The following is a 24,835-nucleotide window of genomic DNA, read 5'->3' on the forward strand; positions in this document are numbered from 1 at the left end:
CATCAAGTTTAGCAAACAGGTATTTGACATCTTTCTGAAAGGCTCTAGAGCGCCAGGTTTACTCTGAAATATCTCCCATTAAAATATACGTCATATTATGGTTTTTGTTCTTCCTGTTCTTTAACTCTCTTTCTCTCTAAATCAGTCTCTCTCCTCCTTCTCTCCCTCCCTCTTCCCTCCTCCCTGCCTGCATTCATCCATTTACCCACCCACCCATCCATCATCTGTCTACCCATCTATCTTTCTATACCTTTAGCTTGTTCCATTTGTTACCCAGGGTTGTAGCCTAACTTCAAGGTATCTTTGTTCCCTTGGCCAGTTGATCACAAAATTGGTCACTACAGGAACGTAACATTGCTCTATATAAAATAATTTAAAGAGCTTTGACATATTGGTGCATCAAACATAAGATCTCACCCGTAAGTCATGAAGTTGATCATTCAGATCAAGTGTTGTTTATCACACACACACAGCTCAACATTCAAAGCTTTGCAAAGCTAATCATATATGGCACCTTTCTAGCCACAGAGATTTTTTCCATCATGTTACTGTGGATAATTACTTGAAATTAGTATATACAATTTAAAACATTTATTGAAGGTTCTGTGGCTACCCTCAGAATATGTCTTATTAACTGTAATCAATATTTATTTCACTTATTGAGTTATCTTTCAATTAATCCAAGTACTCTGAATGCTAAAATAAAAATATAATAGATATATGACTTAAAGTATAGTAAGGGTGAATCCATTTTTGAAGATGATAATATCATGGAGTAATGCAATTTTGAATTTCATAAAAGTCTATAATTGAAGTCTCTCAGTGGTGTATAATTGTGCATATAACTGCTTAAAATCAGCTCGAGCCTAATTTGAAATACATTGAAAATAAAAAGCAAAATGTAGCACTGCAACTGTAAGCTTACAATAATAAACATGGAAAATTCTTCCTGTGCTAAGTAACCTTTCTTTCTTTTTCCTTTTTTTTTTTTTTTTTCCCTTGGATTCAGGTCATCAAGCTCGCTTTTGAAGAGTTTGAGCTGGAAAGAGGGTATGACACGCTGACAGTAGGGGACGGTGGGAAAGTGGGAGACACCAGATCCGTCTTGTATGTGTGAGTATGACCTTTCTCCCCTCTCTCCAAGCGAGCTCCACGGGCAAGCACCAGGGACAGCTGAGGGTCAGCCGCCGCCTGGCACGTCCACCTCCAGTATTTCATAAGTGCCACACAAGGCTAAACTGGTGGCTTCCGCTCTAATTCTACTTGAGAAATTATTTAGGTTACTATTTCATGTGTGAAAGTTGTTTTCCCAAATCTTAAAAAACAAAACCAAGCAAAAACCTGTTTGTTGGTGACACAAAGAAAGCAGAAATCACAGAAGATAGAAAGGGGACACGCTGCGTGTCTCCGGTCAGGGAGTCCCCTGCAGCCCCTGTTTCCACTTCACTGTTATTGCATTCCAGTCTGCAACGTTGCAGAGCCTCGGTAACAGCGAGGGCAGGGATGGAGTAGGGGTGACTCACACCGTGTGCAGCCCCAGCTGAGGCCACCTGGATCAGCTCCGGGGTCGCAGTCGGCCCCGCAGCCCCTCCTGCTGGATCTGCTTCTGCTCCTCCCTGGGAGGTCCAGACGTCCTTCCTCCTCAGTCAGTGTTCAGGGCACACAGGAAACATCTTCTCAGTCCATCACAAGCCCTGTGCAGGAGCCCTGACAGCCCGACCCTGAGACATCTTCACTGAAGCAAGGCGTCCTGCAGGTGTCTGCCTGTCTATTCGAGAGAGCACTTCCCTGGATAACGTCATTGCATCACTATTGTGCAAACAAAAAATGGAATAAAAACACTATCCATACACCTTTAAAATCCCCTTATTCATGGATTAGCCATGAGATAATTCACGTTTTAAAATACAGCTGTACTAGGTGTGCTCTCTGTACCCAGCGGACCAGCGCTGAGACCACATGGGGGATGTCCGTCTCTAATTCACCAAATCTCAGACGTCTGTACACATGAACATCCACTTCTTTCCCTTCTATTACTCGCCTGTTAAGGCTGCTACAAATACTAATTAAAATCATGCTATTGGCTCGTAAGTCAGGATAATAATTACAGTAATATTACTACTAACAGCCACGTCAACTTTTACTAGCTCTTGTTTGCCTAGTCATTGTTTATTTTATTGTTTTTAAAGTAATCTTAATTTTGTTGTATTCTTTAACATACAGTCTCATCAAAGGCTTAGTGGCACTACCAGACAAAGAGTTAGACAAACAAAAAGTAAGATACCATAGTCCAGGAAGAAAACAGGCAAGGGCTATAAACAATGATCGAGTGAAAAGATGTCCAACTTTGCTCACATGAAGCAAATTTTAAAACAGTCACAAAATCATCAATACCACAGTAATATATATCTATCAATTTGTTTGACAAATATTTAAAACAAAGTTTTACCAAACACTGGTTTGCATAAAACTGATATACACAGGTATTTTTAATTTTACCTCCTGTGTATGATGGAGAACATGCAGGATGTATCTTCCCGAGTCCGCTTACTTCACTCAACATGGTGTCCTCCAGTTCCATTCATTTTTCTGCAAATGATAGAATTTAATTACTTTTAATAGGTGAATAATATTCTCTTGTATATGGACATGTATGTGTGTATTATATGTGTGTATATTATGCATATCATATGTAGTATATAATATATATATATAATACACATCACATTTACTTTGTCGATTCATCTGATACACACCTTGGTTAAGTCCATGTGTTAGCTATTATGAATAGTACTGCTATAAACAGGGTGGTGTAGGTATTTCTTTGGTACAATAAGTTTATGTATTTTGAATGTATACTCAGTGGGATTGCTGGATCATGTGACAGGTCTATTCTAGTTTTTGGTTATTGTTTTAAAGAAATCTCCATGCTGTTTTCCACAGTGACCGCATTAATTTAGATTCCACAAGCAGTGCATATGAATTTCCCTTGCTCCATATCCTTTCAAGCATTTGTTGCTGTTTTGGATTTTAGCATTCTGACAGGGGTGAAATTATTCCTCATTGTGGATTTGATTTGCATTTTCCTAATGGCTAGTGATATGGAGCATTTTTCATATATTTTTTGAGAATCACCTATTCAGGTTCTTTGCCCATTTCTTAACTGGATTGCTTTTTTTTAATTGCTGAGTTTATTGAGGAACTGATACATTCTGGATATTAATCCTTTGTTCAATATGTAGCCCAGAAATACTGTCTTCCATTCTGTCAGGCGTCTCTTCACTCTGTTGATTGTTTCCTGTGCAGAAGTTCTGAGTTTGGTATGATACTGTGTGTTTAGTCTTGCTGTTGTTGGTCTGTGCTTTGGGGGACTCATCAAAGAAGTTGTCACCTACACCAATATTTTGGAGCATTTTCCCTATGGTTCCTTCCTACAGTTTCATATTTTTACTTCTTAAAATTAGGTGTTTGATGCCTCTTAAGTTGACTTTTGTGTGTGGTGAGAGGTAGGAATCTAATTTTATTGTTTTGTGTGCTTGCATCCTGTTTTGTTTTGCCAGCACCATTTACTTTCTGGGCACTCTTGTCAAAAATCAGTAACTGTATGCACAAGGATTAATTTCTGTGCTCTCTATTCTCTTCCACTGATCTATGAGCTGATATTTATGCTGGTGCCTTACTGTTTTAATTAGTATAGTTTTGCAGTATGCTTTGAAATCAGGTATTGTGAGACCTCTAGCTTGAGGTTTTGCTTTTTTGTTTGGTTGGTTGGTTGGTTTTGTTTTTGCTTAGCATCATGTTGGATGTTCTGTGTCTTTAGTCATGTCCTTTCTTAAAAATGATGAAGTTGGAGTGTGGATGAGTGGCAGGATATGTCCCAGTTTACACAACGTTGTGCCCAAGCAGACACTCCCAACATGGGAGATGCTGGGCGATGCTGCCCAGTTCCCTTGCTCTACATCTCAGCTTCTGGGCAGGACCTGTTTTCACTGATTCTGCTCAAGTCTTCTGCTTCCCACCCCACCCATCCCCTCACACGTCCTTTTGCTTTTGGAAACAGCTGTTCGTTGTGCAGTTCTGCACACCAGTGTTGCCATAGTGACTTCCAGTGCCTACAGGCAGATTTCCAGCAGAGACGTTCAGAAGCAAGGGCCACTGTCCTGTACTTCCGCCTGCTCTTCTATGTATACCCCCAAAGCTAATGTAAATTTTCTCCTCCACTGTGCTAGAATGTGATGGTGTTTATTTTCCAACATTCCCACCAAATTATTAGGTGAAAATTGAATTTCTTTAATTTAAAAGTATGGAGTCCTCCCATATGTCTCTGTTGCTGGCGAGCTCCCAGCCAGCGGCGGTGCATATCCTGGTCCCAGTCTGGGACAGCGCTGGCACGCTGGCACCCGGTGAGACGGTGGGCGCATGTGGGCTGGGGAGTCAACGATGATGCTTTGATGCTTCTGGCTCCCTTTCTGCTATTCATTATCTCCGTGACCCTGAGGGAAGTCATTTCACCTCCCCGTACCTTTGCTTTCATGGCTGTAAAATATGCATAATAAACTTTCCTGCTGGCAGTGAGGAGAGAGATGAAACAATGTTTGCAAGAGCTCTGGAGAGCTAAGAAATGAAAGCCACCACAAAGCAGCTTTATTAGTACCAAAATGTGTAAGTTAAGGAAGGATGCTGCTGCAACAAATGAGAGGAGTTTTAAATAAACGCAGAATTCAAGCTATAAATAGAGTAAGGTAATGCTTAGAAAATCCCTCAGGTTGCTATTAAAGAGCGACAGCCACACACTCAGTTTTTTTAATGCTATTTGTTGTTAAGAACGCACTGGTAGGCTGTGTGTTACAGTGACATAAGTGTTATTAGACCCCCGTCTCAATGGCGTGAATCTGTAAGTGAAGGACTAAATGGCCGACTGAATCACACTGAGATACCTTTGGGACGTGTATCGCAGCAAGGAACTGTTGGGCATTTAGTCAGCTCTAGTGGAGAAAGAAGAGCCCCTGATGTATTTCCTTAGTGAGCCACGCCACAGAACAAGAAGGGAACAGAGGCAGAGGGGCCTGGGTGGCCTCTGGAAGAAGCAGGGCACCTGCGCCAGGCAGCAGCAGTGGCTTTGCGCACCCCTTTGCCTGAAGCTGTCCTCTGCAGGGAGCTGCTAATCCAACTGGAGGGAAGGCAGATGCACCAGGGTCATTTAAGTATTGCACAGGGGGTGGCGTCCCGGAATTCCAGGATACACGGCTCACGGAAGTCGGGAGTTAAAACCTCCTTGAGCCACTGACACTCCCTGAGACTCATGGGACTTCCCTTTGAGGGGATCTGTGGCATTGTGGTCAGATGCTGATTTGTAAGAGCAGATTGGAACGTGAAGTAGCCTAGAAGTGGGGTGTCGCATCCTAAGTGTGCTTTCAGAAATTCTAGGCTCCGTGAGCAGCCTTCTGCTTTCCTACACGGCACAAACAAAGAATAACTGAACATTACTTCCTCCTCTAATTCCTCTCCCCTCCCAAGAAATGCATGAATGTGCTCAGGTTGTACCTCAGACAGACAGACTTAACAGAAAATTGAATACCTTACTTAACAAATCTCTGCTGAGCCCTTTTCAAGAATGTATATCGGTGATTTTCTCGGTGTAATTTGCAGAGCCGTGAGGGGTGAGATTGCCTTCTCCTGTTTGCCATTGGCGGCCAGGAGATTGGATTAATCTAGGACGTCCAGGACTACCCGGGGTAGCAGGCAGAGGCTGCAGTTTATAAATGTCCAGTCCTCCTTAGGAATAGTCATCCAACGTGAGGAAGATCTATGAGTGACAGGAAAGCCCCTTAGCTGCCAGATGTGGGGGTTCCCAGAGGAGGACCCAGCTGGCTCCTAGGGCCAGCCCAGTCCTTTGTGGACTCGCCTTTTACTTCCAGATGATTTCAGCCTTTGCGTGGCTGTGACCCGTTTCTCATTGCTGTTGTCTACCTGTCCTGAGTCAAAGGCGTCATTCCTTGTATTCAGAGGGCTGAACAGTCACAGGGGCGTGGGCAGGGCTGCTGGGTGGAGGCAGAGGAGCCAGTCCCTATACTTCCAGGGCTTGAGAGCAGGAGCAACTTGTGTTTGCAGTAAAAATGTAATCTGCATACCTGTTGTCCAGATTAATGTTTTTAATTAGAAGTTGGTGTGAAGCCACACCATTAGAAACGCGGTTCTTCCAGCTCTGTAGCCACACGACCTGCTCTGGCACTCCCCTGTCGTCAGCTTCTCTTGCAGCCCAGCCTGAGACCTGGCTGCCACTGACACCGCGTGGTGCCAGACGCTGCTCTCGGCTTACTCTTGTTCCTGGCAAGCCCTCCTACCTCTGCCTCTCATCTGGAAGCTTCTTTGCTTGCTTCCTTGAAGAGATGGTTATTGAATATCAAATATTATGGCAGGACTCATCGAGAGAGAGAGAGAGAGAGAGAGAGAGAGAATGAGAGAATAAACAGTGACTCTGCCTTGAGCAGTAATTAGCCCAATGATATAAATTCCAGTGAAGTGTAATTAGCGAAATAAATTAGTAACATGACAATACAGCTTTCAATTTTCTATTGCTAGATTTTATTTGGTTTGAATTTAGAAAAAAAATCATCTCTTGTGTTTTGGTTGCATTTGTAGGCAATTTTTAAGTCTTTTTGTCTACAAAGAAGCCTACCCAAAAGTACATGTTTCCATACAAACACATTTTAAAATAAATAATACTGTCAATATCAAATTTAAGTGTGATTTGGTTATCAAAAACAGCTATTAGACAATAGCAGTAAATGGCTGAACAGTACCTTCAGAATTCATATGATTTTGAGAATTCACAAAATATACATTGAGATTCTTTTAGCACTTAGCATAATTTAAGGTTCTGGGAATGTTTAAAAACATTCAGAAGCCACTTTAGTTTTAAAAGAGGCTCCTGGGTGGACATTGGTTCCAGCTGTTAAGATGCCAGTCGGGAAGCCCACAATGCGCATCAGAGTGCCTCGCGCCTGAGTTTGAAACCTGAAATTCCTAACTCTGACTTCTGACTCCAGCTTCCTGCTAATGCTGACCCTGGGATGCAGTAGCGGTGGCTCAAGTAGTTGGGTCTCCACGTGGGAGATCTTATTTGAGTGTTCCTGACTCCCGGCTTCAGCCTGGCCCAGTATTGCCATTGAAAGCATTTGGGGAGTGAACCAGTGAATGGAGATTTCTCTCAGATTTCTCTCTCTCTCTCGTTCTGAAAAATTAGAGACTCCTCCTCATGTCATCAAATTCAGAGGAAAGTCATTTGGAATTGGATCTGATGATGCCATCTTTACAAGTGTGGGTGATCAGAAGAACTGAAAGCTCACACGTCACATTTCTCTCTGTGTATGTAAAATGCCCTTTGTGCGGTTAGACTGCTCAGCTCTATATACTGTTTTAAAACAACCCTTGAATGAGTGCAGGTAACAGACCAGGCCCTGCTCTTGGAACCAAGCAGTGCAGTCATGAGAGCAGCATGGTCAACCCTGTGCACCTGTCAGTGACAGTGTAGCCCCTTCCCATCCTGGAAAGCCCTCTGAAAAGTAGGGTTGCTGTGCCAGGGTAGCACACAGTGTCCTGTGTGTGTGTATGATGGGTTTAGGACTGACTTCCTGGAATCATGCAGGATTGGGCTAGAATAGACTGCCCAACTTTCACTGTGGCCCACGGAGAGTTCTAGCATGGCCAGACCCCTCTCTGTACTCCTGTGTACACTGGGTTCTCTGTTCCTACAGCCCCATCAGTGGGGAAACCAATGACCACTGGTGCCAGCACTTCAGATATGGCTGCCAGCTGTTGCAGGTCTATCTGGGAAAGCAGAATGACCCACAGACTGTAGGACATAGATCGCTGTCTTCAGGAGCCGAGTTCCCTCTGAGCAGAGCCACTGGGCCCAAGGGAAGTTTAGCCCAGTGTAGCATCTGGGCAAGCTGGGGCGGGTCCAGACAGGCTGAGTGAGCATGAGTCTCTCCAGTTATTCCGGCTGTTATATTGACTCACTATGGCTGTTTGCTCTAAGAAACCCCAAAACAATGCCTGCCTTTCTTTATAGACTGTTAACCTGGTGAGCTAGGGATCTCTGCCACAATCCACAGTCAAAAGCACTTGATATTTTCATAGTTTGCTTTTGACATTAAATTAACCTCAACGATGAAGTTGTTCTTCTGAAGGGATGTTACATCCACTTAAAGCAATAAGAGACATACGTACACAGTACAGCAACCTTGGCTCCTTAGATTACGCTTTTTAACCTCAAAGGGCTGTTGTCAGAGTGAACTGGAGTGGTAAATGCAGCCTCGTCTTGTGAAGGTTAAAAGTGCAGTACAAAGAGAAGCTGCTGTGTGACTGTCATCTCCACCCTCGTATTACACAATGTCCAGAGTTGTCCAGTGAGCAGAACGGGATGCCGACGCGGCGTGTGCTGGAAAGGAAGGAGGCAGGACTGGATGGTCACGTGGTGCATCTGATCCTGTACTGGCTCTTGACAGACGTGGGGTAGAGGCCTTGCTTGCAGAGGCTTGCTAGCTGGAGAGGCGGTGAACACTCACAGGCAGTTGTTAGGTGGAAGCTGCCTAAGACCTGAGCCCAAGGAGCCACTGGAAGAGTGGCCCCTCACGGCTCAGTGGGCACAGTTTGCAAATCTAAAGTGAAAGAGCACAGCTAATTGATGATCTCCATGACTTACTCAGATATCCTGCTTTTCTGGTCTTCATCTCTGTGTATATTAACTTCTGTGCAGATATATCCCATCTCAGAATTCAGGTGTCCACCACATCCGGGTGGATGGTGTCCAATAGCACAAGGACTCCACGTTTCCCCGGTGAGCATTGCAATCCTCCTCCATCTCTCTCCCACTCATGCCTGACTCCTGACAGCCACTCTCCGTGCTGACTTTAAACTTCCGTCATTGCAAAGAGTGTGATGTAATTACTATGTGACCTTCTATGACTGCCTTTTCTTTTTTTTTTTTTTTTTTTTTACAGGCAGAATGGATAGTGAGAGAGAGAGAGACAGAGAGAGAAAGGTCTTCCTTTGCCGTTGGTTCACCCTCCAATGGCCGCCGCGGCCGGCGCGCTGCGGCCGGCGCACCACACTGATCCGATGGCAGGAGCCAGGAGCCAGGTGCTTTTCCTGGTCTCCCATGGGGTGCAGGGCCCAAGCACCTGGGCCATCCTCCACTGCACTCCCTGGCCACAGCAGAGGGCTGGCCTGGAAGAGGGGCAACCGGGACAGAATCCGGCGCCCCGACCGGGACTAGAACCCGGTGTGCCGGCGCCGCTAGGCGGAGGATTAGCCTAGTGAGCCGCGGCGCCGGCCCTGACTGCCTTTTCTTAACTCAGCAAAATGCCTTGTTGTTGTGTGCCTCAGTAGTTTGCTCCTCTTATGGCTGCCCATTACCTGGTATAGATGGACCACACTTTGTTTAATACCCACCCATGGAGGGACATGTGGGCTGTTTCTGGCTGTTGACTGTTAAGAATAAAGCTGCTGTAAATAGTTGGGGATAGGCTGATTTGTGGACACCAAAGTTTCTATTTCCGTTGGAGAAATGCCCAGGAGTGTAAATGCTGTGGTGTGTGTCATGGCGCGTCTGGTTTTCTAGGAAACTGCCCAAGTGTTTCCCGAGTGCCGCTCTCACTGCAGTTCCTCCAGCAGTGCCCGGGGGCACTGTTTCCCGCGGCTTCCCCAGCATTCACAGCAGTGTTCTCTGCTCCAGCACGTGCACAGTGGGCTCCTTGCGGTTTGGATTTGTCCCTTCCTCATAGCACAGATGTAGAATGACTTGTGGGCTTACTAGACATTTGTAGGTCCTTTTGGTACAATGTCTATTATGTCTCTTTCTCCATTTCTAATTGTGTTTTGTTGATTACCGTACTTTTGTTGCATTTGAAAGTTCTTATATGTTCAAGATATCAGTTATTTGAAGAATATGTGCTTCACCAGTATTTTCTCTGTATGTATGGATTTTTGAAAAGCGAAGGCTCTTAATTCTAAAGTCCAGTCGATGTACTTTTCACTTATAGACACGATGTCTAACTTCAGTGCTCCATATTTTCCTGAAGTTTTTATGGTTTTACCTTCTGTGTTTCAGTCTGTTCCATTGTGAGTGAGTTCTGTATTAGGTGTGAGCCATCGGTTGGGTTCACGCTTCGTCTTGCACTGTGTGCGTCTGGTGATGCAGCACCCCCCGTGGAAGGGTTTCTCCTCCCTTTATTGAATTGTTTCCCCAGCATTGTTTGTCATCAGGAGGGCTTGCGAAGAGGGGGAGGGTTCATCTCTGGGTTATCTGCTCTGTGGCATTGATCTGTGTGCCTGGTCCTCTGCAACATCACACAGTATTGATGACTAAAGCTACTTAATTACTGTTAATAGCAGACAGGTGCTGGCTCTCAGGTTATTGTTCATCATTAAGCATGCTTTAGCTATCCTAGGGCTAGTGTCATTCCATATAAGTTTGAGAATAACCTTATAAATATGTATAAAAACCTCGTTGGGGGTAAGCATTTGCCACAGCAGCTTAGAAAATGCTTGAGACACCCACATCCCTCAAGGAGTAGGTGGGTTTCAGTCCTGGCTCCTGTTGTGTGTCCAGCTTCCTGCTAATGCCTCGTTCTTGGTAAAGCGACAGCTGATGGCTCAAGTACTTAGGTCCCTATCACACATGTAGGAAACCTTGCTGTAGTTATAATAGGAATTATCTTAAACCTATTGATCAACTTGGAGAGAACTGATATACTTGATATTTCGAGTCTTCCAGTCATGAACACATATGTCCCATGTTTTGTCAAATGCTTCTTTTTTAGTATCAGGTCATAGAAGCATATAATGTTCCTTCATTAGCTTGTCATAATTTCTATGATTGTTATAGGCCATTCTGATGGTCTCTTTCATCTTTATTGAATTTCAGTTGTTTGTCATTTTAAAGAAATCAGTCCATTTTTAATAACCTGTTGGTTTTATGGACCTAAATATATTCATATTTCTCTGTTACCTTTGAATAGTGGTGAATCTGTACTTAGATCTGCTATTTTGGTTGGTAAACTTTGTTTTTCCCTTCCTCTCCACTAATCTGTTTAAAGATTTATCAGTTATATTGATATTTAGAAATAGCTTTTGTTTCCTTTGTTTCTGTTTTTATAGCATCTTCATGCTGTTCCTCCTACTTACTCAATGTTTATTTGCTTTGCTTTATCTGAGGGTCTCGAGTACGGACGTTTTCTTTTGTTGTGTCTAAGACAGGCGTCCAGCCTGTAGCTTTCCTCTTGGCAGTGCTTTAGTGGCACCTGACATGATTCTGTGTCTTGCGTTTTCATTTTCACTCCATTTTTTTTTTAATTTCACATTAGATTTCCCTTTTGAATCATAGTTTATTTAGAAAAGTCTCATTCAATTTCTAGACTTTTATTGATAGTCCAATTTCCTTTCTGTTAATGTTTTCTTGTTTGATTCCATTATGGTAGGAAAATGCATTCTACCTGATTAAACATGTTCATTCAATTTCTTGGTCCAGGATATGACTTATCTGGCTCAGTGTTCCCAAGAGTGTGGAAAACCATGAGTGTTGAGTGCAGGGTTCTATGTGTCACTTAGATCCTCCTGATTGCACACCCATTCTCATTTTCTGTCAGGTTTCTGAACGAGAGTTGTGGAGGTGAGTCTCCAAGTGTACTTTCAGACTTGTCTGTTTATGCTCTCAGCTTTCTCTGTTTTTTGCTTCATATTTTAGAACCCTGATGTTTATTTTGTTTCCTTTTAGGGTTATTAAATTTTCCTGATGAACCCATTGTTTTGTTAGTAGGTGATATCCCTCTTTATCGCTAGTACTTATGTTCGCCCTATGTACATTTTGTGGGATATTAATGTAGCTGTCCTACCACTTTATTAGTAATATATGCATGGCATATCATCCTTTACTACCAACGTATCCATATGATTGATAGTAGAAGGTATTTATTCTATGCAGCAAGTACTTAGGTCACATTTTTATCTACTTCAATTCTCTCTGTTTTGGTTGGTTTATCTAGATCATTTCTATGTAAGGTAGTTACTGGCATGTTAATGAATACTGCCATTTTACTACTCGTTTGTTGTTTTATATACTTTTTCAGGCCTTCCTTTGGGTGACTGAGTTTGTTTTTTCCATTCTATATTGATATATTGATAGTATCTTTCAATCTATTTCTTTCTAGTTTTCAGAATAGTTGTTCTGAGTATCACAAAAAGCATGTGATATTTAACAGCCTGCTGATGTATTTGTTTCCTGTCTTTGATGTTTCCTATCTTTGTTGTAACAAATTTTCAAACTTGGTGATTTAAAGCAAATGAAATAGCTACACTTATGGTCCCAGGGTTCCTGGCTGGAGATCTAAGTGTTTCCAGGTCACAATCTCTCCTCAGGCTGTGGAAAAGAATCTCTTCCTGGGCCATGGCCACATCTCCATGGTGGCTGTCTCCAGGGCCATGGCACCACCTTGTCCTCTGTCTGAAATCTCCCCTTGCCTCTCTCTTACATGCGTCCCAGGGATGACTTAGGACGCAGGTGGATAATCCAGGATTCTTCATTTATTCACACTTGGAACATTGCTGTGTAGGTACCTTCGCAGGTACCGGGGACTTGGGTATAGGCACTTATGAGCACCTTCCATGAGCACCTCGACTGTTGATCTCAACCTTGTTGGATGAGGAGTGACACCTCTGGGACGCTGATGAGCTTTGCCTCCCAGCTTTAGGAGTCACTGCCCTAGGTAGTAGAGGTGCTATAATTCTGTTCCACCATCTGAAATGACTTCCAAAACTCATGAAGCAAAGAAGAGTCTATTTTAGCTCTAATTTCCACTGTATCTTTGTTCCCTCTTGCTCCTGGGCCCTCCAAGCTCTCTCTTCTTGTCTTTTGTTTCTTTTCCTAACAAATTTTTCCTGAGGCCTGTTACCGTGGGTAGTTTGCTACCCACCTGGATATGTAGCTGCAGATTGTTTGCCTGAGATGGTTCAATCATCATGCTTTATGAAGGGCAGACTTTGTGACTTGAACTTCTTCCCTGTGACTCCCTTGGACTCAAATGGGAACTCAATTGCCATTAAAATGGATGTTCCTCTAGAGGTAACATTTTGTTTATGTTTGGTTGTTTCTTAGTTTTGCTTTTTCCTTTGGCTTTTAAAGCTAAGTTAGATTTGTCTTGCAGTGACTCTGGTTCAGTTTTGGGAGAAGTTCACTTAGTTTCTTGGGTCTGTAAGTTTATGTTTTCTACCATATTGGGAAAGATTTTGGTGATGATTTCTCCACATACCCTTCAGCCCTGCTGTGTGTCTCCTCTCCTTCTGTAACTCAGATGATGCAAATGTTAAGCTTTTGTGTCCCAGAGGACTCTGAGGTTTCTTTTTCACTCAGTTTTTTTCTTTTTTTCTTTTTATTTGACAGGTAGAGTTTGGACAGTGAGAGAGACAGAGAGAAAGGTCTTCCTTCCGTTGGTTCACCTTTAAGGTCTTTTCTGTTGTGGTCTAAACGGAGGGTCTGAGATCACCCCATGGGTCCCTGTAGGTGCCAGCTGAGTGGGCAGAAGTGTGGACAGGGTGGGTGGGAAGGGGGCAGGGCCTGTGTCTGTGTGGGGAAGGGAGTCTTGGCTTTACCCCTTCTCTGTCCACTCTCTGTCAGGCCTTTGGATTAGCTGCACTGTCTTGAAGGTTTTGGCTTCCTCAGAGTTTTTGCTTGGAAAAGGGAGCCTCGGGCGCACTAGGAGAGAAAGACTTCCCTGGATGCCTAATGCCGTTGTGGATCTCCCACCCAGGGCCTTTGCTGTGTTGCCAGGAAGACTTGAGGTCAAAAGAACTCCAGCTGTGTCCAGGGGAAGCATAAGATCCCTGAGGGCCGGGGTGGGAAACATGAGGGCTGAGTGACGTGTGTGTGGAGGCCACTGACACCTTGTGTATCTGGTCCTGAGTTCCAGACCTGCCTGCCTCCCTTCTTCCACTCCCCAGGGGCATCTTTTGGTTGCTGCTCATGCCAATTCTGGGACTGTGACTTGTGCTTAGTGGGGAGGGTGGAGAGAGGGTCTCCATGTCCAAGACAACCAGCAGGCCACATGCTTCAAATAGTCTGCTCCGCAGTCTATAAAAGAAGTCTCAGATAACCCCACTTGGGGCCCACGTTAACTTTGTTCCCTTTTGATCTGCCTGACCAAGAGGCTTCGATGAGATCTGTTCATCATTTCTACATGGGCAGACTTTGTTATTCTGACACTGGATGTGAACGTAAAGGAGAGGCTGCAAATGACTCACGGAACTCACCTCGACTTCCATGCCACCAGGCAGGACTGGGTCCCAGCTCAGTCAACGAAGTCTTCTGCGAATGAAGCTGGTGCCTCCGCCAAAGACGATGAAATCTAAGCTTTGCTGTAATTCCACGTTGATGCCAGTGGTGAACCATGACAACTTCCGCAGTGTGTGAACTATCTCCCGCTTTATTAATGGGATTATTTGTTCTATGACACCATTCCCCTGACTTATAATCTGAGTCTCGAGCCCTCCCACCTGCCCTGGCTCTCTACAGCAGTGCAGCTGTGCAGCTGTCAGGAGCTGTTCTGGATGCTGGGTGGACAGACAACCTGTAACTGTCCTCACCATCTGTCAGTGCCTGGATGATGTTTGCAGATGTACGCAATCTAAGATCACAAACATGGCCTTTTGGCGTTTCAGTCTCCTGCCTTGGTTAAGTGGATGACTAAGTTGACTTCGGGCTCTGACCCTAGCAGCTTAATGTCTGTCAGCTTCTCCCAGGACATCCCTGATTTCGTGAGTCACGTTTGACTGAATCGTGAGAGAAACGGCTCTGCCCTGAGCCTGAGCAGATGGTTCTGTGCCTTCACTTCTCCGTACTGTTGTCCATTTCACAGTGTCAGCTCTGTTATGGCAGACGGCGAATTTAAGCATACGTTGAATAACCCTGAATTTAATAAACTTTCTAAAGAATATTTAAAATAAGCTTACATTAAAAAAAACTACAAGGACTAAAAATAGTTCAGTTTTCGGCCATTTTAGTCTTTTGAATAGTGATTTCTTCCCAATTGCCCAATGTACAGTTGGAATTAGAATATTAAATGTCTAGTATACCGCTCTCTGTCCAGCACCAGTGAAGAGAATGCCTCATATTCAAGGTGTGACCTTGTGCCAGGTTCATGTTTTTTTGGTTTTTTAAAACATTTTATTTATTTTATTTGAGAGGCAAGAAGAGAGAACTCAAACTTGCTAATGCATTCCCCAGATATCCACAGAGACCAAGGCAGGGCCAGCCTGAAGCCACGAACCTGGAAGCCAACTCAGGTCTCCCCCATGGAAAGCAAGGACCCAGCTACAGAGCCCTCACCTGATGATTTCAAGGGTGCATTGAACCTTTTTGCAAGGACTAATTAGAACAGATGATGGCTCAAGTACTTGAGCGCCTGCCACCTATGAAAGAGGCCGAGATGAAGTCCTGGGTTCCTGGCTTTGGCCTGGCCCAGCTGTGCTGTTGCAGTCATTGGGGAAGTAACCAGTGAATGAAAAGATATTCTCTCTCTCTCTCTCTCTCTTGCTCTCTCTGTGTGGACGGGGAGAAAGAGAGAGAGAGAGAGAGATTCTCCCTTTCAAGTGGATGAAAAGAAATAAGTACATATTTAAGGAAAGAAGAGATCTGTTCAGAAGAGAGATTTCTCTTGTATGTATTATAGAACCTCTAACAACCGAAGCATCACAGTGTCACTGGATCCCTAGGGTTCGATTACGCTTTCCATTTCATGTGAAAGAGTTGAACTGTTGCTCGGTTTGGACAAGGTTTGACTCTGTATCCAAGGGTTCACATATGAGAAGCTTGGTCCCCAGTGTAATGGAGTTGAGGTGATGGGACTGCCAAGAGGTGGAGCTTAGTGAGCAGTAATAGATCTCCAGGGGCTCTGCTCTTGGAGGGATAGGCATGGTTCTTGTGCTTGCTAGAGAAGTTGTTATGCAAGAGCAAGGCTGGCTTCTCCGCTCTCTGGCTTCCTGTCTCGCTGCATCGTCGGCTTGTACTTGCTCTACCGTTGAGGTACCAGCAGCAATGAGGCCCTTACCAGAGATCAAACAGAGCTGCCTGGCCTTGGCTTCTTTCTTCCAGCACTGTGAGCTAAATAAACCTCTTTTTCTGTGTAACAGTCCAACCTCAGGAATTTCTTATTGCTGTAGAAACTGGAATAATTCAGAGGTGCAGTTGGCCCGAAGGGCCCTCACTGCAAGAAGGGAGCAGACACCCACAAGAGATAGTTCTCTGTGGTTCAACTATTTAACACACTGACAATCAGAGCCGTGAGCACCCCTGCTCTGTGCAACAGAGGTGCTCACAGCAGCACCCCCACTGCACGTGAGACAGTGCTGTCACAGACACCTACTGGGAAGAGAGCAGAATCTTAGATCTGAAGTCTCCTTAAAGGTAGTTTATCGTAATTTCTTTGTTTCACAGATAAGAAAACTGACATGGACATAAAACAGTTCAACCAGAAGGACAGAAATATAGCATAACGTATGGCCAAGTAGCATGGCTTTCATTTGCTACCTAAGTTAAAGCAAAGCTTTAAGTTGTTGTTTTAAAATATTCCTAAGAAATTTAAGCATATAGATATACAATGATTATAATGTGGATTATTTCATTTTTAAGCTTTGAATAAATGTGCATATTATATCTCGAGGCAGGAGTGAAATGTCCGAGAGATGTATACTTGCCCTGAGGGAGCTCAGAACATGGAAGGAGGCAGACGGCAAGGGAGATCCTTGCAAGGCTTCTGAGTGCACCAGGTGGCTGCAGGTTCCCAGGGCCACCAGTGAGGGACGTGCACCCACCTACAGCCTGGGGAGCAGAGCGGATGGGTGCTAACAGGATTGCCGAGAGTCCTGCTGACCCTTCACTGTCCCCCGAGAGAACGGGACTTCCGTCCAGGGCCTTCAACGTTTGCCAAAACTTTAGAGGCTGAGAACGCTGAGTTTTTGATGAATGGGGGAAAAAAAAAAACAGTGTGGTTGGAGCAGAAGGTGTGTGGGGTGGGCGGGGTTCCCACCTGGACATGACGGGAAGCTAGGAGCTGCCAGATGAGTTTTATCTTCCACAAGAAAAATGTATTTAGTTCTATAGCAAATAGAGACGTCACTTAGTGCTGCATCAGGATCACCTTTAAGTCCAGATCCAAACATTGTGTACTGCAGAGCTGGTTTGGGAAAAAATGAAGCTGTTTGAAAGGAAGCAATTAAAGTATGTGTTATGATGACAGCTGAAGTATTTTATCAAAGGCAGCACCTATTGTATTTCATTCAAAAAGTACTATAAAGATCCAGTTTCAAACTGATAAACAGTTACAAAGGGCAACAGTGCTATTTGCTTTATTGTTTTAAACCATTCATCAGTGATGACAGAAACAACCCTACAAACTTGAAAAAGAACAAAAAAGAAAATATTTTCTTTTCTCTTAAATGATTTTAAAATAATGTTACAAATTTAAAATCATTATAAAATATTTTATATTTGTAATATTTGAAAAGTTAAAAATTAATTTCTGAATAACTTTTTAAATGTTCAACAAGTCATGCTTCCAATTTCTGTCATTTATATATGTTACAATTTCTGTCATTTGTATCTCTGACACAAAGCGGGCTTAAAATAAATTTTAAGGAGAGTAACTTATGAGTCAAAGTGGACTTTGGATTGAATAATTTCTTGTATAGACCTGGATTGCTTATTCAGTTCCTGTGAGTTTGCAGACTAACTTAAGACTGCATTAAAAGTAAGTCCAGTGCCAAACTACAGGACCTCAAACACGTGTGCTTAGAGGTATGCCTTGGTGAGAAGAATGTGTATTCTTTTTTTTTTTTTTTTTTTGACAGGCAGAGTGGACAGTGAGAGAGAGAGACAGAGAGAAAGGTCTTCCTTTGCCGTTGGTTCACCCTCCAATGGCCGCCGCGGCCGGCGCACCGCACTGATCCGATGGCAGGAGCCAGGTACTTACCCTGGTCTCCCATGGGGTGCAGGGCCCAAGCACTTGGGCCATCCTCCACTGCACTCCCGGACCACAGCAGAGAGCTGGCCTGGAAGAGGGGCAACCGGGACAGAATCCGCTGCCCCGACCGGGACTAGAACCCGGTGTGCCGGTGCCGCAAGGCGGAGGATTAGCCTAGTGAGCTGCAGCGCTGGCCCAAGAATGTGTATTCTGCAACTGTGGGATGAAAAGTTCTGTAGATATCTGTTAGGTCCATTTGGTCTATTGTGTCGATTAAATCTGCTGTTTCCTTGCTGATTTTCTGTCTAGTTGATCTCTCCGTTACTGAAAGTGGGGTATTGAAGTCCCCCAATGCTATTGTATTGGAGTCTATGTCTCCCTTGAGATCCCATAACATTTCTTCTAAATAGCCAGGTGCCCTGTAATTAGGTGCATATACGTTTATAATAGTTACATCTTCCTGTTTAATTGATTCCCTAATCATTACATAGTGCCCTTATTTGTCTCTTTTAATAGTTTTTGTGTTAAAGTCTATTTTGTCTGATATTAGGATAGCTACACCAGCTCTTTTTTGGTTTCTTTTGGCAAAGAATATCTTTTTTCACCCTCTCACTTTCAGTCTGCGTGCATCTTAGGTGAGAAGTATTTGTTATAGGCAGCAAATAGATTTTTTTTTTAAGATTTATTTTATTTATTTGAAAGAGTTACAGAGAGAGGTAGAGACAGAGAGAGAGGTCTTCCATCCAATGGTTCATTCCCCAGATGGCCGCAACAGCCAGAGCTGCACCGATCTGAAGCCAGGAGCCAGGAGCTTCCTCCAGGTTTCCCATGCGGGTGCAGGGGCCCAAGGACCTGGACCATTTTCCACTGCTTCCCCAGGCCATAGCAGAGAGCTGGATCAGAAGAGGATGAGCTGGACCATAACTGGTGCCCATATGGGATGCCAGAGCTTCAGGCCAGGGCTTTAACCCACTGCGCTACAGTGCCAGCCCCAGATGGGTTTTGTTTTTTAATCCATTTAGCCAGTCTGTGTATTTTAACTGGAGAATTGAGGTCATTTACCTTCAAAGTGACTATTGATAAATGATGACTTTGCCCTGTCATTTTTCCAAAAATATTACTATTTTTTACTTTTAATTTCCTTTGGACTTTTACTGATTTTGTTCCTTTACCTTTCATTCATAATGATGACCATGTTTCTGTGTTTCTGTGTACAGCACATCCTTAAGCATCCTTTGTAGGGCTGGACAGGGGTGACAGATTTTTTTCAATTTCTGTTATGGAAGGTTTTTATTTCACTTTCATTCATAAATGAGAGCTTTGCAGGATACAGTATTCTGGGTTGACAGTTTTTTTCTCTTAAGACTTGGAATATATCTCGCCATCCTCTCCTGGCCTGTGGGGTTTCTGATGAGGAGTCAGCTATGAGTCCAATTGGAGATCCACTGAAAATAATCTGGTGTTTTTCTTGTGCACATTTAAAATCTTTTCTTTATGTTTTCTGTGGTGAGTTTGACTATAGTGTGTCATGGTGAGGATCTGTCCTGGTCATGTCTATGTGATTCCTGTCCTTGGATGTCCCCTTGTTTCTCCTAATTAGAGAAGTTTTCTGTTATTATTTCACTAAAATGTCTTCTAATCCTTCCTCTCTTTCCACCTCTTCAGGAACTCCTAGAACCTGTATGCTGGTTCATTTGATAGTAACCTGTAGATTATCAACAGTGGTTTTTATTTTTCTAATTGCCTTTTCTTGTTTTTGCTTTGACTGTATACTTCCCTGTGCTCTGTCTTCTAAGTCCGATATTCTCTCTTCTGCTTCACTGGTTCTGTTGTTAAGGCTTCCTGTTGCATTTTTTTCATTTGTTCTATTAAATTCTTCATTTCATTTTGATGTCTCTTTAAGATCTCGATTTCATGGGAAAAAGTTTCTTTCATGTCCTGTACGGACTTCAATAGTTCGTGCATTTTTTTCTGATTACTTCTATGTAATCTTATGATCAATTTTTTGAATTCCATTTCTTGCATTTCTTCCAACTCCTCATTTTCACAATCTAGTATTGAAGTGTTGTGTTCTTTTCGGGTGTCCTGTTGTCGTCCTTACTCTTGTTTCTTGAATTGGTGTGTTTCAGCATTTGTGGAGATACTCATTGGTTTCTTCTTTTTTTTAATAAATATAAATTTCCAAAGTACAGTTTATGGATTACAATGGCTTTTCCCCCCATAACTTCCCTCCTACCCACAACCCTCCCACCTCCTGCTCCCTCTCCCATTCCATTCACATCAAGATTCATTTTCAATTATCTTTATATACAGAAGATCAATTTAGTATATATTAAGTAAAGATTTCAACAGTTTGCACCCACACCAAAACACAAAGTGTAAAATACTGTTTGAGTACTAGTTATAGCATTAATTCACATTGTAAAACACCATACTCCACTGCACTCCCAGGTCACAGAAGAGAGCTGGAGCAGAAGAGGAGCAACTGGGACTAGAACCTGGCACCCATATGGGATGCTGGCACCACAGGTGGAGGATTAACCAAGTGCGCCATGATGCCAGCCTCTCTCTCTCTCTCTCTCTCTTTTTAAATCAGAAGGGAAGTTTATTCTGCTAAGCTGAGCTCCTCTCCTCAAAGGAGACCAGTGCCTGGGTGTTAGCCCCAGTGGGTATAATATTCATCTGCTCTGCCCCAAGAACCACACGAAGAATCTGGGCAGTCCTCAGTGTAAGTTCAGATCCCCCAGCAATGTCCCTCACCATTTAACCAGGAAGCCTTGAGCATGTGGCCTTTTTCCCACTGTGACTGCCCAAAGTCCCAGGCACACCATGAGTCCTCCCACACAGCCTCAGTTTTTTTCATGGTCCTGGCACAGAAGCCTCCCACAGTCACGTGCTTCCTGCCCCCTGTTCTCCCCACTAGAGTAGAGAGTCTCCACTCGCTGGTTGCTGGCTGTGGACACGAGCTGGCACAGCTGTTACGTAGGTCCAAATTGGCTCCCACTCTATCAAGGTTGTTACAGGACGCTGTAGTAAGTTACTGGGGAGAGAAACATGTCCCTCCTTTTTTTTCCTCTCCTCTCTAGTTTGGCAGGTACACTATCCTCCACGGGGCTCCAAGCCGGGTTCCCTCTAGGCTCTTCCTGCCACTTTAGCACCAGTGGCTTGGGCTGCTGCAGTCTGGTCTCACCTCACTTTCCAACACTGGTGCGTAGGCTCTCAGCTGCTGGAGCCCTGAGGTGTGGGCATCCACGCCCTCCATGTAGGTCCACCATGTCCCTCTAATTTGCGTAGTTTCCTCTGCCATTTTCTCCTAACTCTTCCCTGAGACTGCACTCTCTCCACTTTTTTTAAACTATCTTCTCCTGGACTAGAGCAGTAAGCTCCCTCCCTACTCCATCTTCTTGGAACCAGCACGTCCCCCTCCACCCACTTCTGCACCTGTGTAAGAAGCTAGAAAGTGCCTTACTGGACTGATCTCACATGGGAGTTTGTGAAGTGGGTAGGATTTTGAAAGAAAGGGGCAGGGGCTGACTGGATGGTAGACTGACCACAGGACCGCCCAGGTTGTCTAGGCCAGGTAAAACTGTGATGGAACCATTGGCAAAAATCCCCAGGAATTTGGACAGAGGCTTCAGTGGGGTGCATGCATTTGGTGACTAAAAGATACCAAGGTGTGGTGAGGGGGAAGGGAAAGGAGCTCAAGGTCTGTACCCTACGTGGAGCAAGATGCAAAGGACGACCGGCAATGACAGAGGTCACTGGGCTGAAAGGATCGAGCAAGCATGAGTCAACTTGAAGAGTTATCCAGGTGGGCGCTCGACTTGTCCCCAGGGCCAGCTGGCAATAAGCCAGCGGACTGCATGCGGAGAGAAGGGAGAGAGGAGGAGAGGAGGGTGCGGTGGGCTGATGTCCTCATCTCAGAGTTGAGGATGAACGGAGGTGGGGCGTGCAGGTCGCAGGGTACGGACATCACCGCTCAGCCAAAGGGAGGAGAAAGATTTCTGCTCTGCTCATTTTCCAGGTGACCCAAGTGCAAGCTGTGTTAGAGTGTAAACAGAAGTCAATGGCTATTCACACTTCCTTATATTTATATGAACTGTATGAGCAGTGCTTTGTTCTCCCTTGTCCTACACAGAGAAGTCAATTTTTAAGTTAAGATAGAATCTTCTGAAGTGTCCAGAAATAGGGCCGGACGACCCCAAACCACAGGCAGGCAACAGAAGTGAGGAAGCGTCTAGATAGTGCTGTCACTAAAGAAAACAGGAGTGTTCACAAAACTTACAGTGCGTAATTTAAGAAAATAAATGAAAGGATCAAGAATTTTGGCAGAGAACTACAATCAGTAACAAAGAACCAAATGGAAATTCAAGAATTGAAAGTTAAATACCAGAAATAAGCAGCTTAATGTATGAGGTTTGAACTGGATGGTAGGTTAGTAGAAAACACTCAGATTGGTGCCAAAAAGAAAAAGGAAGACAGTATTTACAGAACCATCTGTGTAGTCGGGGTCCCAGAAGGAAGGGAGAGAGAAAATGAAACCTAAGCAGTATTTTGAGACATTATTGTCGCTCCCCCTCTTCGTGGAGGAACGACACTAAGCCCTGCCTAGGCTTCATATCCGAGTCACGGCACCATTATGTCGCTCCCCCTCTTCGTGGAGGAACGACACAGGACCCTGCGCTGTTCTTTCGTCTGCTCGGCCCTCCCCGGGTTTGCTGCTGGTTCTTCCCGGGTTGCCTACCGACCCTTCCACCTCCGTGGAAGGGCGGTTCCCCCTGCCACATTCCCCACTTCCGCAGGGGAGCAGCACACCGCCGGCCGGCTCTCTCGGGGGCTGCACAGGTGTTCCCTTAGATGTTCCCCTTAGATGTTCCCTTTAGATGTTCCTGGTGCATGCCGTCTCTCTCCTCCTTTATAGTCCTCTTCCACCAATCCCAACTCTGCTACCCACACGCCGAGTACGCTGCTCTCCTCCAATCAGGAGCAAGTCCTACAGTTTATTGGTTGAACTGGAGGCAGCTGTGTAGAAGCTGTTTTCTTCTCTCCCAGCGCCATATTGTGGGAGAGCAGATGCATAGAATAAGTCTTAATTCCAGTAACTTAGTCTAGTCCGGGTTGCTCCCCACAATTATCACCAGGAACTTCCCTAACCTGACAACAGATATCAAGATAGAGATTTATTAAATTCTACAAACAGTCAGTTTCATCTATGAAAACCTCACCCTGGCACATAAAATCTGCTGAAAAACAGCACGAGAAGTGATCCTTAAAGCCGCAGAATCAGAGATGCTGTTTTCCCAAGAACAGAGATGAGGCTGATGAAGGGCTTCTCGATACAAACAGAGCAGTTGAGAAGACAACAGGAAGCCGTCCTTGAAGCACTAGGAAGTTAGAAAACGCTGATGAGGCAGGCGCCGCGGCTCACTAGGCTAATCCTCCGCCTTGCAGCGCCGGCACACCGGGTTCTAGTCCCGGTCGGGGCGCCGGATTCTGTCCCGGTAGCCCCTGTTCCAGGCCAGCTCTCTCCTGTGGCCAGGGAGTGCAGTGGAGGATGGCCCAAGTGCTTGGGCCCTGCACCCCATGGGAGACCAGGAGAAGCACCTGGCTCCTGCCATCGGATCAGCACGGTGCGCTGGCCGCAGCGCGCCAGCCATGGCGGCCATTAGAGGGTAAACCAACGGCAAAAAGGAAGACCTTTCTCTCTCTCTCTCTCACTGTCCACTCTGCCTGTCAAAAAAAAAAAAAGAAAAGAAAAGAAAAGAAAATGCTGATGAGTAAAAGAGACAATGAAAAATCAATTTTCAAAAAGCACAGTGAATGTTATTAATCAGTAATCAGAGAGGTCCCCCTAAGCCTGAGGGGATCTGTTCCGAGGCCCTCTGTGACTGCTACAGGAGCAGACAGGACCACATCCTTTAGCAGAGGTCTTCAGATGCTTCAAGGAGACTGCGCATCAGGAAAAAGTACTCAAAGTGCTTGTGCCAAAATAAGCTTTAATTTCATTTTTCAAGAACTCTTAGAAATATTCTCATATGCTATGGTTTCTTTTCCTATTCATTTTTTACTATAGATCTTAACAATTGATATCTGATTTAAACAACAATTCCATATTAATCAAGAGCCTTCATCTTGGCCCTTAAAGGAGGCAGGTCTGAAGTTCCAGCATCACCACCCTTGTGCTGTCATGGTTACCTGAACACAAGCTCGGTGATACTGTGACGTTAGGCCTGATGGCTGAGGCAGCTGCCAGGTGAGCAGTGTGCAGGTGGGGCACACACTGGGCACTCGATGGTTCCCTTCCTCAGTGGAACGCCATCACACTGCAACAGGATCACAACATCATGCTGTTCAAAGGTTCAGAGTTTAAGACCTGAGGATTTTCCCATGTAATATGTTTGCACCACAGTTGACTGCAAGTAGCTAAAACTCAGGAAAATTAACCCGTGGGTAAAGAAGTACCATTGGGCATTCTAAATACAAGATAAAGCTGATAGGGTGAAAGTAAATCAGTTGTATTACATCTGGAACAGACAGATAGGAGTGTCTGTCCACCCATGGAATCGTTGAAAGGAAATGGCTAGAAATAGGTATTTATTGTCAGACAGTAAAAGAACAATTTTATTATCATCATAATTCGAAGTAGAAAGTAATTCAAGATATATTGCTAGAAATAGAAAAGGAATGCTGCCAAATATAAAGATACAGCAATTCTAAATTTGTAAGCTTTTATTAATAATATAGTCTCAAAATATCGCTTCTCGGCCTTTTGGCTAGATCAAGTGTAGTCTCAAAATAAAACTGACTAAACTTCAAGGCAA

At 44.3% G+C, this 24,835-nt stretch overlaps 1 protein-coding gene across 2 annotated transcripts in view; it reads left to right on the top strand.

Annotated features, from left to right (window-relative positions):
* The window catches only part of CSMD1 (CUB and Sushi multiple domains 1), a 2,062,046-nt gene that overhangs the window by 1,560,633 nt on the left and 476,578 nt on the right, over window positions 1-24,835 (top strand). For both annotated transcript variants that reach the window (XM_070047233.2, XM_070047234.2), the window contains exon 11: window positions 1,010-1,113. In XM_070047233.2, coding sequence (XP_069903334.2) covers window positions 1,010-1,113 — 104 coding nt within the window. The remainder of the gene's footprint in view (window positions 1-1,009; window positions 1,114-24,835) is intronic.

This window comes from Oryctolagus cuniculus, chromosome 8 (assembly GCF_051225735.1).
Source record: "Oryctolagus cuniculus isolate XC-2025 breed Fujian yellow rabbit chromosome 8, ASM5122573v1, whole genome shotgun sequence".
Taxonomy (NCBI): Eukaryota; Metazoa; Chordata; class Mammalia; order Lagomorpha; family Leporidae; genus Oryctolagus; species Oryctolagus cuniculus.